Source organism: Dermacentor andersoni, chromosome 11 (genome assembly GCF_023375885.2).
Source record: "Dermacentor andersoni chromosome 11, qqDerAnde1_hic_scaffold, whole genome shotgun sequence".
NCBI lineage: Eukaryota > Metazoa > Arthropoda > Arachnida > Ixodida > Ixodidae > Dermacentor > Dermacentor andersoni.
The window spans coordinates 120,949,172-120,964,978 of NC_092824.1; the positions used below are offsets into that span (position 1 = coordinate 120,949,172).

The 15,807-nt window shown below is 43.3% G+C and overlaps 1 protein-coding gene across 2 annotated transcripts; it reads right to left on the bottom strand.

Annotated features, from left to right (window-relative positions):
• Positions 1–6,441: 6,441 nt before the first annotated feature.
• On the bottom strand, positions 6,442–15,625 carry Hen1 (Hen1 methyltransferase). Of its 2 annotated transcripts, none has more exons than XM_050186180.3 (3): positions 15,465–15,625; positions 15,169–15,322; positions 6,442–7,616 (listed from the first exon to the last, which is right to left on the bottom strand). In XM_050186180.3, exon 3 carries the CDS (start codon positions 7,592–7,594, stop codon positions 6,836–6,838), a length of 759 nt encoding a protein of 252 aa, XP_050042137.1. In that variant the 5' UTR covers positions 7,595–7,616; positions 15,169–15,322; positions 15,465–15,625; the 3' UTR covers positions 6,442–6,835. The 2 variants fall into 2 exon arrangements, with proteins under 2 accessions (XP_050042137.1, XP_054931480.1); XM_055075505.2 differs by having other exon boundaries at positions 15,385–15,625.
• Positions 15,626–15,807: the final 182 nt, after the last annotated feature.

Here is a 15,807-nt window from a genome sequence, read left to right on the forward strand (position 1 = left end):
TATCACAATTCTGTTAATTGCATCTAATAGTACATCTAATGGCGTTTTTCACTGGTCGATCTGGAGCGGCCGCCGAAATCCTCGAGCGAGCGCTCGGGTTTCACAAATCAGAATCGGCCAGCGGAGCGCAAGAACGCTCCGCGGCGGATCACACAGGAAGTCTGCGTACACGTCGCACGAACCGGTTCCGAAAACCATGCCCGACTTCCCTTCTGTACGTTTCCACGACAACCAAACTCGCCGTCCCCCGTGTGTAATTTGACCGGGGCAGTCGCATAGTCCGTCATGTCCATGTCGCGCCCGCAAGGATTGTGCATGGACAACGTGCATAGAAGGCTTCGTACAGCACCTGCGTCACTGTGTAATCGCTGTCGTCCGAACTCTCATCGCTAAACGCGAGCGCTGCTCTAGCCACCCTAGCGCTGCTGCAGCACCGAACGCAGCCATTTTGCGAAGCAACAGAATGTTGTGCGTACCAACCGGGTACCGATTTCGCTTGAAGACGGAAGTGACGCGAGCTATTTCCGCCCGAATCCGCGCCTCGGCGGCGGAGCAAGTGAGAGCGATCCGGCGCGGAGCGAGTTGATCCGAAACGACCAGTGGAACGCGCGAACCCGCTCCAGATCGACCAGTGAAATTCGGATTCGTTGCCGCGGAGCAAGAAATCCTGCTCCGAATCGACCAGTGAAAAACGCCATAAAGAGGACAAAATTGATTCAAATAGACATATCAAATTCGTCCGCTTTCAATGATCTAATGTATACCGTTTACAGAACCGCGATATCTGTTCTTGATGGAGCTATTAATTTGTAAACATTATGCTTTTATGTTTTTCAAACTTTCGAATTTTTGGAAATTCTTGTAACGAAATTTAGGCCCTTAATCAATATTCTGCTTCCAATAGTCACTAGAAATTTCTCTTTAATATGCAGCAAACTTTATTAAAGTCGGTCCAAGGGTTATCTCAGAAAAATGTTATTGCGTTTTACATGTATTTGAATGGGCCGCGTCGGAGTTGGGCCCAAGCTAACGCTTCCTCTTAATTAAGACGAGTGCCTATTTCCCATCATCCCATTCCTCTAATAGGCTTCAAAATTGTGAGGTGACGCTCCCTCAAAGTATTTTCCTCTCTCCATGTATGTACTGTCATTCCCATGACGACACAGCGCTCGTTAGAAAACTTCCATAGACGGCGATGCCATATTTCGCTCTAGGTAATATTGTGATAAACTCGATGTAAAAATCGAAGCTAGCACGGAAGGAAAAACTGACAGGCCCTGACGTCACCCAGTGGGATGCTCAGTGAAGCCTGAAGTTGGCCTTACTCCGCCATACTGGTCGGGACAGATTCTCCTCTCTACATTTCTCGCCTTCAGTGTGCAAGCACACCAGTTTGCGCGGACCTACGCTCGCCGTAGTGATGCGACCAACAGGTCATTTCGCTTGAGTATTGCGCTCTAGCGCTGAAAGAAGTTTATATATTGAACTCCGCAAGCGAGACTGCTGGGCCAGTCCCCTGATATTTTTGCTGGCTGTTCAGAAAATGAATCTGCACGCTCACTGCAAGAATGCACAGGCGATGACCAGCAGCACACTTTACGCACATTACGACGTATGGCTAGCCCATCTGCAGTTTGAAAGCAAACACGTATGCCGGTCATGGCTTAGGCTAGCAGAGGAGAACGTCGTTACGCGTTTAAATACACCTCCTGCGGCCCAAGGTATATTGTTCTCACAGTAAGTGAAGCTTCACGGAAATGAAGTTCTGTGGTATCATCCACGCAGTGCTGAACAGTAAGCGCGTTGACTGGGCCTACGCGCACGACCATCAGCCGTTGGATGTTGCGCAGTTCTTCTGGCGAGCCTTGTACACTCTTGCACCGCATCTGCCATCCTCGACTTCCCTGCAGCCCTCGAGCGTACAGACACTAGCGGTAAGAAGGGTTTGTTCCTTACTCACAGTAGCCGCTTCTTTCCCATCCTTCCACATGGCTGTTTTAGTGCCACAAATGCATCGTCCGCTGTCAAAAGCAGAAACATTGCACAGCTGTCACTGCCCTGCAAAGCGTTTATCGCACATATTTTGAAGCACAGCGGTTTCAGTCTGTGATGACACCTAAGCATGAATCCACCGAAGACAGCAGATTCCCAGATCGCCCTTCGTCCATGGCGTGGTACGTGGTGTCGCATGCGCACTCGCTTCACGCTTTTTAGCCCTTCCAGTCTTGCCTGGCCACAATAGACGGAAGAGCACGCCCTACATAACAGAGCGGAACAAAACATGGAGACTAACTCAATCCTGAGGCGGAATCATAACGGTTGGGAAAGTAAAGGGTGAAAGTGAAGCACGCTAGTACGCACAAGATTGCCACGCGACTGGACGCTCGAGGCACTTTGCATGTGTTCGCAGGCTTCTTTCACGCTCGGAAAAACACTTTTATGCAGCATGCATCGAGCATGCTGTAGCGGGAGTTTTCCATGTTACCCTTCAATTTTTCTCATTTACTTTTCATCTAATTATAATATTTGAGTTATTTGATAATTATCGAAAGATCTACTTGAGCCAGACTAGTACTATATTCTTTTGGTCTTATTACACAATACAATTATGTTTTTATTGTGAGTGGTTGAGTGCTAGCGACAGAATTATAAAGAGTGCCTTCGTCATTGGGCTAGTACTCGCATGTCCCGGGGGAGTCTCCAGTCGTGTCCTGCATTCACCTCAATATTTTGATTAACAAAGCTTTGTTCGCGGCAATATTGATGCCTTAGATGTTCTTGAGCACTAATCTGTCACTTTAGCTTGACTTAATATTTGCCTTTAGTGTCGTTTTAAAAGGCCCCTCACCAGGCCACATTGGACATTTTGGTTATATGGTGGAAGTTTTTAAGTGCCCTCTAAGGAGTGTTCACCGCAAGAATTTTTCAAATTAGTTTATTACAAGCAGAGATAGACACATTTGAAGTGCCGCAAACCCGATTTCAGGTGGCGAACGTAGCCGCCAATGTAGACACTTCTCCACTAGCCCCATCTAGCCTCCACAAACGAAATTATTTCTCTGTGTTCTCCCATACCAGAGTCAAAGGATCGTCATGGCGCCTGCGTCTGTCTCTCGCTCCCTCTCTCTCATTTTTGCTGTGTGGTGCACTTCCGGTGACAGTCTCGCGCGCGAGGTGTTGCGTTTGTCTTGTTTCCCACAGCAGGGGCGATTGCACGCTCTGTATGAGAACAACTGATTAGCTGTATAAGTCAGTGTCGCAATCACAAGCGCTCAGGCAGACGCGAAGATTAAAGAGCATGATTGCAGTGTTGGAAAACGGTAAAAAATTACATAGTTTAGTTCTCTGCATGTGGGACTGCACGACGCGGGAACAAGCAGACTAAACGGAAGTACATCTCTCTTGCCACAGTACAAAGTAAAACAAAAACAGAGACATTCAGTTTGTAGGTTTCATTATTTCTCTAAACTTTATTTCGTCTGAGGTTGTTTCTGTGAGGTCTGAGGAAACAAATAACTGAGGTTGTATGCACTGTGTTTGTCAGCTCAACACGGTCAGGCCTGGTGAAGGGCCCATTAAGTCTGTGTGACAAAGGGTGTATGTAAAACATATCTATGACTATAAGCCTCTATAATTTTACAGCATAAGCTGTTATGGGCTCATTCCAATAGCCGTTTCTGTTGGCGATGGTCTCTATGGCAGCTATCGCCGGCAATGGTGGGAAAAACATACCAGGATTGAACCCGGGCCTATTGCATGGAAGTCTATTCTACCACCGAGTCACACCAGCGCTTTTTTTTTTTTTACATTACATCGCTTGCTAGCATGCAGCAGAAAAATGCCCTAGAAACACATCCTAGCGTGTGGAGACACGCAATGTGACATGTGCCACATAGTGTCAATATGTGCACATTTTGCATTGCAGTTGCATATTATTACAGCAGAACGTTTTGTTGGGCTAGTGCATGTTACTGAAGTACTAAAGCGCCAAACAGACGACACAAGAAGAGACACGGACGAGCACTTAAAGCGCTGAAGTACTAAGCACTTGTCCGTGTCTCTTTTTGTGTCGTCTGTTTGGCGCTTTAGTACTTCAGTAGCATATTATTACACCAGGTAGAACGCCATGTAGCAGACGCACAGGTACAAGGCAGTTAAAGAAAGTTTGAGGAAGAAAAAGACGTTTAAGGATATGTATACAAGAGATCTAGAAAAATATATTTTGTGCCTGATTAAATCAAGTTGGCTAGGTGACTATGTCACTGACGCATTTCAAAGGGAATGCCAATAGATCATCATCATAAGCATCGTATTGTGCCACTTCCTTTGCAATGAGTCATGCGCACCGCGTAGAGTCTATACCTGCGCCCTTTGCATTCCATTTGCACATTACACCAGGTGGCACGCCATGTAGCAGTTGTATAGCAAGTGGTACAGGGTAGCCAGAGAAGTCTTGAGGAAGGAAAAGGAGATTATGGATATGTATACCTGTTGATGTAATGAAAAACATGCATGGCACACCTCAGTAACTCAAGTAGGCTAGGTGACTATTTGCCACCACCCCATTTCAAAGGGGATGCCAATCATCATCATCATCAATGTACCGTGCCACGGGTCAAGGGATGTGACATGTGCGCCACGTAGTCTGGATACCTGTGTGTTCGCTTCGGTACACGTTGTGGTGCCTCCTCGCAAAGTACAAACAGCTGCTGAAGAAGCGAATCGTAGAGCTATGCGCGTGGCTACAACCAGGCAACATCGGGCACAGCAGACCAACGTGCAGAGAGCAGTACAAGCTGCAGCTGGCCGTCAACGCCGGGCGGACAGTTCGGATCGTTCTCGTGAAAACGACGCAAAGATCCTGTAGAGCATGGTGCCAAAAATGGAGCTCCTATGGAGCCACTCCCCCAGCTTACACTGCGACTGTGCTGCGTGTGCCGCGCAGGCCTGTGGCTTTTTTCAACTATGTACAAACTGGAAGACGTGATGTACTTTTTCAGGCATTCCAAGACAATGACATATGGTAAGAAAAAATCCTGCTTCTTTAAGTGCATTACCTGCTTAATAAAGTTGATGAACTCGCCTTCAACAATTAATTGGTACAACATGTATTTCATTTTTACAACTTTTGAATGCTTGGAGCAAAAGTTAAGCAAAGCTTTGGATGTTCTCGGACAGTTTTTCCCGCTTACATGACGACACCCTACGTGGCGGTGTAGTGGTTTCGGTCTTGCTCTGCTATGCCCCAATGCATGGCGTCAAATTCGGCTGCAGCAGCCGTATATCAATGGGTGTGAAATGCAAGAACAGACGTTAAAAAAACCAAGGTGGTAAAAATTATACTGCCGTCCCCCACTACAGCGTGCCTCATGATCATATTGTGGTTTTGGCACATTTCATTTTTTTTTCCACATGGCCATCCACAAAAGTCAAGGTAATGTCGAGAATCTGGATGCTGCTTTCTATAGGGGACTGTGTGAGCAAGTACGTCATAAAATATCTGAAAAAGCAGATTTGGTCACTTTTATGCAGCACTCGTGACAACTGCATATCACATTCATATACAAACATAGACCCACTGTGTGACATGGTATTCCCTCATTGTGACAGCTCTACACCTTTTGGCGCTGATACAGTATTTTAGGCCATTCTGGTGCCACCTAAGAAGGTTCCTCATATGCATTGCAGGGCCCTTTTATGTCCATAGCATGCTCCTGCTGACCAGTGTCTGCATCCTTGTTCTTATCGAGGATTTTAGTGCAGTGTAGACACAAAATAGTTTTTACACTTCAAGGTAGAATAAATGCCTTTTAAACATTTAACCAATTATTTCTGCCTTTTTAGAAAATATTTATTGCAATAAACTTACTTTTACTTGAGTACTAATGCACATATCACAGAAAGCTGCTTAACTATTGCTAAAAAAAAAAAAAAGCTCCACATTAGACATTCCTTGAAAAGATGTTTCACTGCTCCAGAATTAGAAAAATGCCACTGCTAACAAAATGATTTCTTTTTTGGAAACAATACAGAACTCTTTTTAACCTTAAAATCCTTAATACCATTACACATTAAAGAAAATTAAAACAACTTATTCACATTTATTTCTGGCTAAGAGTATATGGGTAAAAATGTCTAATTAATATGGTAATTAATTAAATTATTAGTTGACTTGCTGAACTATTAACAACTGAAAACTCCCTCCAGCATATTAAAAACACTAGTATGAGCTCTACATTGAGTTTCGAGCGCTTACATCAGTTTCTTGGCGTCAAATTCAGCGAATAAAAAATGATAACGTTGACTAGTATTGCAGTAGGTACTGAATTCTGTGAAGTATGGTAACCCTAAAAATAAAAAACAGACCCCTAGCATGATTTATCAAAATTTTGTAGCAAAGGATGTTGCGCAATTTATAGCAATCAATAACTGAAGCATACAGCCAGATAAACATCGATTTAATCTTGAACCATGAACTGCTTTAGCATTTATAAAAGATTATCAGGAACAATCTTCTACAAAAAATATTCAGGAGTACCTACTGACTGGTTTCTAAGTCACTTATAAATAATAATCTTATACCCACACTTACGTCACACTCATGCCACTATACAGGAACACGCCACACCAACAGAAGTGTCATGTTTTGCATTGCTGAATAGCATTATGCCAGCAGCTTGTTCAACGAAGACACAAGTCTTTACCTGTCAGTGAGCTTTTGAGGGATACAATCCTATGTCGTCTTCTCATGCATCACATGCCAAGATGATAATGCAATGGAAGAGGCTTCAGAATCGTTCTGGTAGTCTGTATGCCTGCATGTTTACAGCAATTATCAGCCATCCTCACAAGGATGGCTTGTCTCAAAGACAAGTTCGTAGGCCAATGAAGGCAGTCTGGAACCTTCGGGCCTGTTAATGGCTTGGCAGGTCCTCCTGAATGTTGCAATCTGGGAGCAGTGGCCAACACCTTGGTACTTCTCAGATGGTGCATCTCCAACACCACTGTAGTGAACTACATAGTTAGGGTAGCATTGTAGTACTTGTGAACACCACTCTTCAAATTCAGTTCTGCTCCATTCGAACTTGTGATCCCAGTGCCTCATTCCTTGCAACTCTGGAAAGACCACATTGAAATCTCGGTTGGGCGTGGTGATCACAGCTATCTTTGGCTGAATGAAACCAAATATGGTGTCAGGCATTTTCCTTAAATCGCTCTCGTTTAAGTGTTCTATAAGCTCAATACAAGTGACACCATCGAAGGCGTAGAGTCTTGGATCTTTGACCGAGATGTTTCCTTTAAACAACTGCACATCCAATCGGCAGGCTCGTCTGTATATGCATTCCCAGGCTAGAGGTCGGGCTGCCCGGTAAGCATCCTCTAAGCAGCCGTAGCTGATGTCCACACCAGCAAATCTCCTAATGTGTTGGATTTCCTTGAGATGCCTGAAGAATTGCCCTGTTGAACAACCAAAATCTACAACCTTTTCAATTGTGGTATCCTGTGATAGGATCTTGCAAACTTCCATGTATCGCTGAACCGAAACAGGTGGGTCAAACTTGATGATATTCCGTTCTTCAACATCTGGATTCATCTTGCTGCCAGCTTGCTACTTCCTGAAATATGAGGGTACACTTGCATGTTTCCAACGACTCCGTCTGAACAAGGCAGCAAGATCATTCATTATGCTTAAACAGACACCTCAGGTTGTGGCTGTAGTATTTAAATGTAGTCTTCATGATAGAGAATTTACAGTGCTACGAAGTGATGTTGCATGAGAAATAGCAATGAAAGTTGTAAGACTGGAATGAGTACAACAATCTGTCAGTATTGAAATTGATAGTTGAGTTATCTTCATATTCAAGCACATTACTTTGGCATAGATTGCAGCTACAATGTCTCCATTTCAAGATTTAAGGAAGAAGGCATAAAAATGCCACATCTTGGCACTCACTTAATTGCATGCAATTGATTTTTCAACATTAAAAATTGACATTCAAACACAGCTTTCATATGTCTACTATACTACGGAAAAGTTTTGCTCCTTTAAATATGCTAACAAAGCAATCAGCCTTGGCGAGTTAAAGAACAATCTCAGTTCTTTCCTTTATCTCACACAGCAACAAGAATATTTACTTTAACAATTTCAAAAAGTACTTTGCACTTACCGCAGCTTTGTTTGCACTTATATTTATCTCGAAGATTGTATATTCTTGGTCAACATCATTCAATACATTACCAATAGCTGCCTGATTTCGCCAGAAAAAATAAAAACGGGCAATTGTACAAATGTGAGCTGTTACATGAGTGTGTACTGGTATCACCACCTGTCTGCAACAAAAGAGAACCACTAATGGGTACAGCAGGGCAGCTCCATTGGATTGCAGTCGATGTGAAAATTGTTTCATATTCTTGCATTGACTGAGATCACCAACACCTTTGTGTTATTGAAACATGAAGCTACCCAGCCCATGAAGTCACCCTGCTGCATGTATCTGTTAGCCATACCGTTTTTGTTTTGTTCTTTAGTTGTTGACAGGGGGAAAACCAATCCACATATATGTGCACCAGCTCATTTACGTTCATTTAGTTGAGTCTGCAATGCATTGATGCGAATTTCTATACAGAGCAACAAAGACCAATAAATGTGTTATAGCAAAACTTTGAGTCAAAGAAACAGTAAATAAAAATTTTTATTATTTTTAATTTTTGGGGTTATTAAAATAGATGCAGGCCATTGTATGTTGTTTGGGAGAACAGAACCACTGAAGCACGAAATTATACTAGTGTAACCAGCGCAGGAGTCCTGATTTTCCAATGTGTTCTGTTTTTTTTAATGCTCTCCCACGCATTCTTCTCCACAGAATGCCCCAGTTAACATTAGCATAGGTTTAAAAATATGCTAGTGCACTACAGAAGGGCCCATCTAAAAGCACGATGTAGGCAACTCTATGGAAGAAGGCATACTAGTTTCATATTTCGAGGAAGTGCCTAATTCAGCACTTGAAACTTTCTACCTGTTATGTATATTTTACCGCCTCAAAAGGAAAGCATTACAAGTCAAGTAGATTATTACGATAGAATACGATGAGTTCATATTATCATGCCACATTAGGATCTGAAACTAATCACTTTCAGCGGTATTAGACCTAAACACTCACTCTGCAGAAAATAATTGACTTCATAAACTACTTAGTCAACGATTTCCAATTCAAGTTTCCTGTCATCATGCTGACAGACTTGGTGGCACAGTACAAGTAGTTAGCTTCATTTTGTTGAATATGATGCCTTGTTTCTTAACTAACCCAACAGGAACTGTGGTGGTATTTTACAATTTGTGCAAACTAGTGGGAAATGCCTCCCATTATCGAATTTTTGCATCATAAGTAAAGGTTATGAAATCTTGATGCCTTATCTGTTGTGCATTGGTCCCCAAGCGGACATGTTTTATGCTTTGAAAACGTTTTGAACCATTTCTCGCACATGCGTCATCTTACCTATTTTAACACTCATTTGTGGTGAACATTTTACGACATATAAATTGTATAACAGTGCCATCACCACAAATTTTATAAATGCACTTAGCTGTGTGTGATTTATAAATGTTTCCACAAAAATTGTCTCACATTGCCTTCCTTCTTGTGCCTTGACTTGTTGGTAACAAACATTTTAGGGGGCCCTGAACCACCCCTTGGGCTTGGTGAAATAACAGTCCGCAGGTTGCCTACTCTGCTGTGGGTGCAAATCGCAAGCGGATCGCGAAGTCAGCTTTCTCTCAAATGCTCTCTTTTCAACAGAAGGCCCTGTCCTCACTCTCTTCTGGATGCTTTATTTCGTCATTCCCGTAGACTGCTGCTATTGGCCGTTAACTGACATAAAGCTGCGGTCGGCTACATGGCATAGATACCGCAGCCGCCGCAGTGTGCCACCGTGAGTCAGCTGGCTAAGCGTACTGTGGTTCGCTGAGGACAACCGCATTTGGCTTATGTTTAGCGCATCGTAGGCACCAAAGGTGGAAGTTGTGGCATCTACGTCAACATTCGAAATGAAATTTGAACTGCCCACCACTGTTACATTTAGAAGGCAAAGCATTGTGGGCACGCCCCACTGCACCGTAGTCGTCGCAGTGCAAGGCATTGAAGAAGGAATAAGAGCACAGCAGAGTACTGTATGCGCCAAAGTATTTCTGAAATAGCCTATTTTCACTTTGAATTCATTTTTACACTTTCATAAAAAGTGGTTCAGGGCCCCTTTGAGCCAGTGTAATAGCACAGTGACACAGTTACCTCAGATGTAAGTGATCACTGTCCTGCTGGTCCTATATTTCATGAAACTCATGTTTCGTGTTACTCATAAAACAAAAATTGTAAAGAGCCATGAATAATTCAATCTAGACTGAATGAGATATAAAATCCTTAAGAATGATATGAGCTGATATGACAAGTATCCTCCTCAATATAGCCGATGGAGACGAAGCAAGTGTACAAAAAATGTATTGCTGTGTCGGTAAAAATATGCGCTGGAAACTTCTTGTTTAAGCAAGTGACTTAATTGGGTGACGCTGTCCTTCGCCAGTATGACGCAATTGAAGAATAAGCTTCATCACATGTTCTAGATCTCATGTATGTCGATGAATCTGACAGAAATTAAATACATTAGGAACAAGCCGTTACACAAAAATGTTTGCTGCAAGTGCAGCTCTGTCACCTGACAGTATGACAGCTCATCAATGATATTCATGGACACAGAAAGTGTGACATTAGACCAGGAAAGATCACCGTGAACAATTTTGACCATCTCAGTAAAGAGATAGCAGATCACCTGAACAGCCATTTTACAAGTGTTGGTATATCAAGAAGCAGAACTTTTATCAGCATATTCAATGTTGAAGAGAACACTAAATATGTGCTCTGATAACACATTTCTTGAAATGGCAGATGAACAAGAAATTTGTGACATTAATGAATTTAAAGATCTATACAGCCCTAGACATTGACAACATTCAAATTAAACAGAAAAACAAGTTTTGATATTTATGACTACAGCACTCAGTTATATTCTAACCTTAATTTTTGAGTCAGGTGTTTATCCAGAAGATATGAAATAAAGTAGGACTCCTGTGCTTTTGAAGGGTGGGAAAAGTAACCAGGTATGCAATTACACAGCTACACCCATGATTCCTGTATATTCAAAAGGATTAGAAATTGTTCCTGAATGTCGTAATTTTCACTCTGGAAATGTAATATGCAATTCTAGTTAAAAGACGGAAAGGTCATCGGAGAGTAGATTACAAACACCTAAGGGGAAGTGCGCATCAGAGGTCTGTTTTTATTAATAGTAAGCTAATTCGATAGAAACTGTGTTCCCTGCTATTGCTCTTTGAGTGTAGCCTGTTTTTGGGAAAACAGGATTGCCCGATAAAATGCTAGTTTTTGTCATTCAGTTTCGCTGCTTTCTTTCCCATCACTACTACGTGGCATCTGGCAGAGGTGCTAGTGCATCCTTGTGCTGAACGTTCCCACCTCGCTCCTCTTACTACTCCTATGGACAATGCAACCCGTCCGAATCGTGCACCACCAACAACAAGCCGGTAAGTTTTAACTGCTGACGCATCAGGCATCAGGCTCGCCACTGCCCCAGCCGCTGGACTTTTCCAACATGCTATTCTTCTGCCAACAACCCTCTTCTCTCTAGTTTGTCCTTTTAATTCACTGCCTCTATGCCCAACCCTTCATTTGACCACGTGACACCTCTGACAAGACCCCACTACGCCCACTCACCTTCTCCCTCCCACCGTCAATCTTTCGCCTTTGTCACGCCAAGCTCCTTCTTCGACCTATCCACAGCGCCCCCGACCGAAAAACTAGATAGTGCAGCTTCTGGAGGCAGAGCTGCACTGATGACTTTGGCACGAAATCTTCGCTTGACCATACCCATGAACCAGAATCTTTTGGATGTTCTTGTTGACAATGTTCCTGCGTGCACATTGATTGACACCGGGGCACATGTGTCTATTATGAGTGCTACTTTTCGCCGTTGGCTCAAGAAAGTTCTGACACTTGCCCTGAGCCAAGCCGCGCGAGTCGCTGACTGAGTGACTGTCGCTATTGTTGGCATGTGCTCTGCCCGACTTACCATCGCAGAGAGAACCACTGTCGTTCTCTTCACCGCGATCGAGCATTGCCCTCACGAACTCATTCTCGGTCTGGATTTTCTCGCCACTGATTCTGCCTTCCTTGACTGTTCAGCCACCTCAATTAGCCTTGACTTGCATCTTTTTGCCAAACCTGTGGAACTGCCTCAAATCTGTTTAAGCTGCATAGATTTTATTCGCCTCCCGCCTAAACCTGTGAAACATGTCGACCTGTTTTCCACACCAGCTCTACCTGACGGTAATCACATGGTCGCACCAATTCTGTCTGTTAAGCATACACATGGTGTTACCGTTATGCACACTCTGCTGAATGTTACTGGCAACCGCACAAGTCCTCTCACAAAAGATTTCACTGACAAAAATTAGCGCACTGCAGGTTGATCCCTTCACAGTTGAAGCTCAGCTCATCACGCGACGTCATCCCTCGGCAGTGGCATTGACATTGAGCAGATGGTTACCTTACTCCTGATCACGACCTACTGGAACTCCAGACCTGCACAGATATCCGGCTTCTATGGGAGCAGCTTGCGCCCACTTTCGTTCAACCAACGGCCCTAGGTGGCACTTTTATAACCTGTTCGTCTGCTACGCGGTGGGCGGGTGTGCGGCGTTGTAATTAGTACGGCAGCTGTTGTGTTGTGACGAACTGCTTCTCTAGTTGATGATTTTTGCTAACACAGTGACAGTGATGTCACAAGGCTTTGATCGGTCACTTGGCTCCAAAAGTTGACTGCCAGAACCTAAAATATGTCGGAGCGTGTAGTCCGCTGCTCTCTAATATAGCGTTAAATAGCCGCTCCTATTGCATTTTTCAAGCAGATTATTATAAATCACATTGTGTATAGAGTTCGCAACGTACACAACAGTTTCATTGTACACGTTGTAAAATTCGCGTCTGCGTTCTTTAGAAACTTGAAGCCACCGTAACGTTCGACGACAGAACGATTACCACTCATTTTAACTTTTAAAAGTTGTCCGTGAATGCGTCGCGAGTTCAAAAAGTGAATTACCCACACAGCTTCACTGCGTACGTATCTTAAGCACCACCGTTATGCTGCCGCCGTTCCACGCAGAAAAGCTAGCTTTACAGTTTGAAAAGAGTTCCGTGACACAATTTTTAAGACCTGCAGTGCAGCACGTTTTAAAGCACTGGGATCGCTTAATTTTTTGCAAGCTTTCTACTGAGCTAAACATCCAACGATATTAAAAACAAGATATGCTCACCTTCCCTTGAAACAGAATCGATCAGCCTATTGCACATATCGGGCGGAGGACTTACTCCTGAATACTTTTACTATACTTTTACCAATCATCTTCCTTTCACTACGGCACACAGCAGTAAATCCTAATGTCCTCTACGACATTAGGCTGTCTGTAATCAACTAAAAAAAGCTAGATTATCCTATGAATCTTCTTAAACAATTTTTCTAGTCTCTTAAGGAGGCTAGGAAAGAGAAATTTATGCTGTCGATCTAGCATTGCAGCGTCCACCTATGCTCGTTTACATTTCTTGCACCGCTCATCCTCTTCTAGTTTCACTATTCAAACGCAAAGCATTCGCAAATATGTCTTCTTTTGTATATTTGTGAATTTATTAATTTACCGGCAATACAAGCGCTTTGTGCATGCCGAAATGGCAAGACAAGCGCTGAACAGATCGCAGAAGCAGACGACAGCGAACAGGTTATAACTAGCGCCACTCTACTCGTACATTCTTTCCCTAGTGGCAAAAGGGGCGAACTAGACCAGGCGTGCTGAAGGAGGGAGATCTGTGCAGGTCTGGAGTTCAGTAGGTCGTGCTCCTCATCAAGCTAAAGCGCTCGGCCACGTTCTTGAAGGCTACCGCAACATTTTTTTTACTTTGACAGGTGACCCTTAGGCCAAACATCTGTCATGACCAATCACATAAATACTGGCGATGCGAACCTTATTCACCAACGTCCACATCGTGTTTCCGTGTTGGAACAAGCAATTATCCAACAGGAAGCAAAAACGGTGTTTGCAAAGGCCATTATCGAGCCTTCCTGTAGTCTCTGGGCTTCTTCTGTCGTACTTGCTAAAAAGAATGGAATGTGGCACTTTTGTGTAAAACTTATTGTAATAATTTCTTTTGTCCTTTCTTAGTCGTACCTTTTATGCCTCTTGGTGTATTTATGTGCGTCTGGTATATATATTTTTCCCTTTGCGAGATGCATGTGTGACGATATATACCGTCACTAGTATATGTTTACTGCAGTTTATAGATATAATGCAAAATCCAGTAACATTCACCGTGAAGCATTGTAGGCACTTGCTCATTCAAGGCACGTTTGTGACGACTGCGATCGCAACGCGTTCAATCAATCAGTCACGCGGCTGGGTTTGGTTCATACTTCGCGGGCTTCCTTTATGACGCTGAAAAAACAGCGTTAAAGGTGCAAAGTTAAAAGTGCTGAATAGGGCGTTTACTGGTACGTCCTAGAACTGTCTCGTTGGAACTTTTCATAAAACTGAAGAGTTGTGAATGTGATTATTTATCTTGACGAATTGTACAATTGGACAATACAAAAATACAGTGACTTAATATGCGCATAACACAAAGCACACAAGGCGTGTGTACTAATGCAGGCACTAGCTAGGTGCTTCTGTTAAGCAACGTCTAAAACTTGGTACATTACATTAATTTCCGGGCTTATCTTGCGCGCAAGAGAAACACGTGACGCAGCTGCTTGCGTCTCTCGGCGTTCCATTTTTTTTAATGCGCTAGAAAATCAGGATTGGCGTAACTACTTACACGAACAGTTTTCTTACGCTATCCAACTTGTTAGCCAACACAAATTCGACGACAGCGCTAGCTGAATATTGCTGTGAAGCATGCAAGTAATGTTAAGTTTGTCCCACTCCGCAGCCCACACTATGCACAGGAAAAAAGAAACGTGTTTACCTGGCAAATGGTGGAGGATGCTTACAATGCTTTGTCAATGCAACATGGAAAATAAAATCATGATCATTTTAAACCTTAAGAAAATACTCACGCATCTGCCGATCCGTCAACACCTCCGAGTGTTGCGTGTAGTCGGTGGGAAGAGGTCTTGGCCGGAGCGGCCGCGTCTGTCCACGGTCTACGCTTTGTATGCCGTCACCTCGTCTGAAGCGATCACTTTGACGTGCGGTTCACTCACGTGGAACCTGAAATGTAAGATACGTCTGTAAAATATAAAATGCACGTTGCGATACAATGCACGATTCACCATGCGCCCGCATGAATTATTCATGACAGGAGATGCAAACAGCATAAGCTTTCTGTATACATCCAAGAAAGTCCTTTTACTTGAGTTATCTACAAATTCGGTTATACAGCTACTTTAGGGGCAGTGTCGTTCCATAGATTTCTCTAAAGGAGGAAAAACAACGTCGTGACGGAACGAAGAACGAAAACGACATGCGCGCGCTCGCGTGCTGTCATAGCCGCGATGAAGCTCTACGGTGATGATGATAAGGAAGCACGCACTGCAGCGCTTGTGCGTGCGTAAAAAAAAGAAAGGTGTATAAGATATCTCCTAAAAATAAAAAGTTGACTGTTGTCTCTTGTTAATGTGTTAATTTGGACGAATATTGACTTTTGTTTAAGCACTTCTTGCGGGGTATAATAAAGGAAATAAAGAAGTACAACG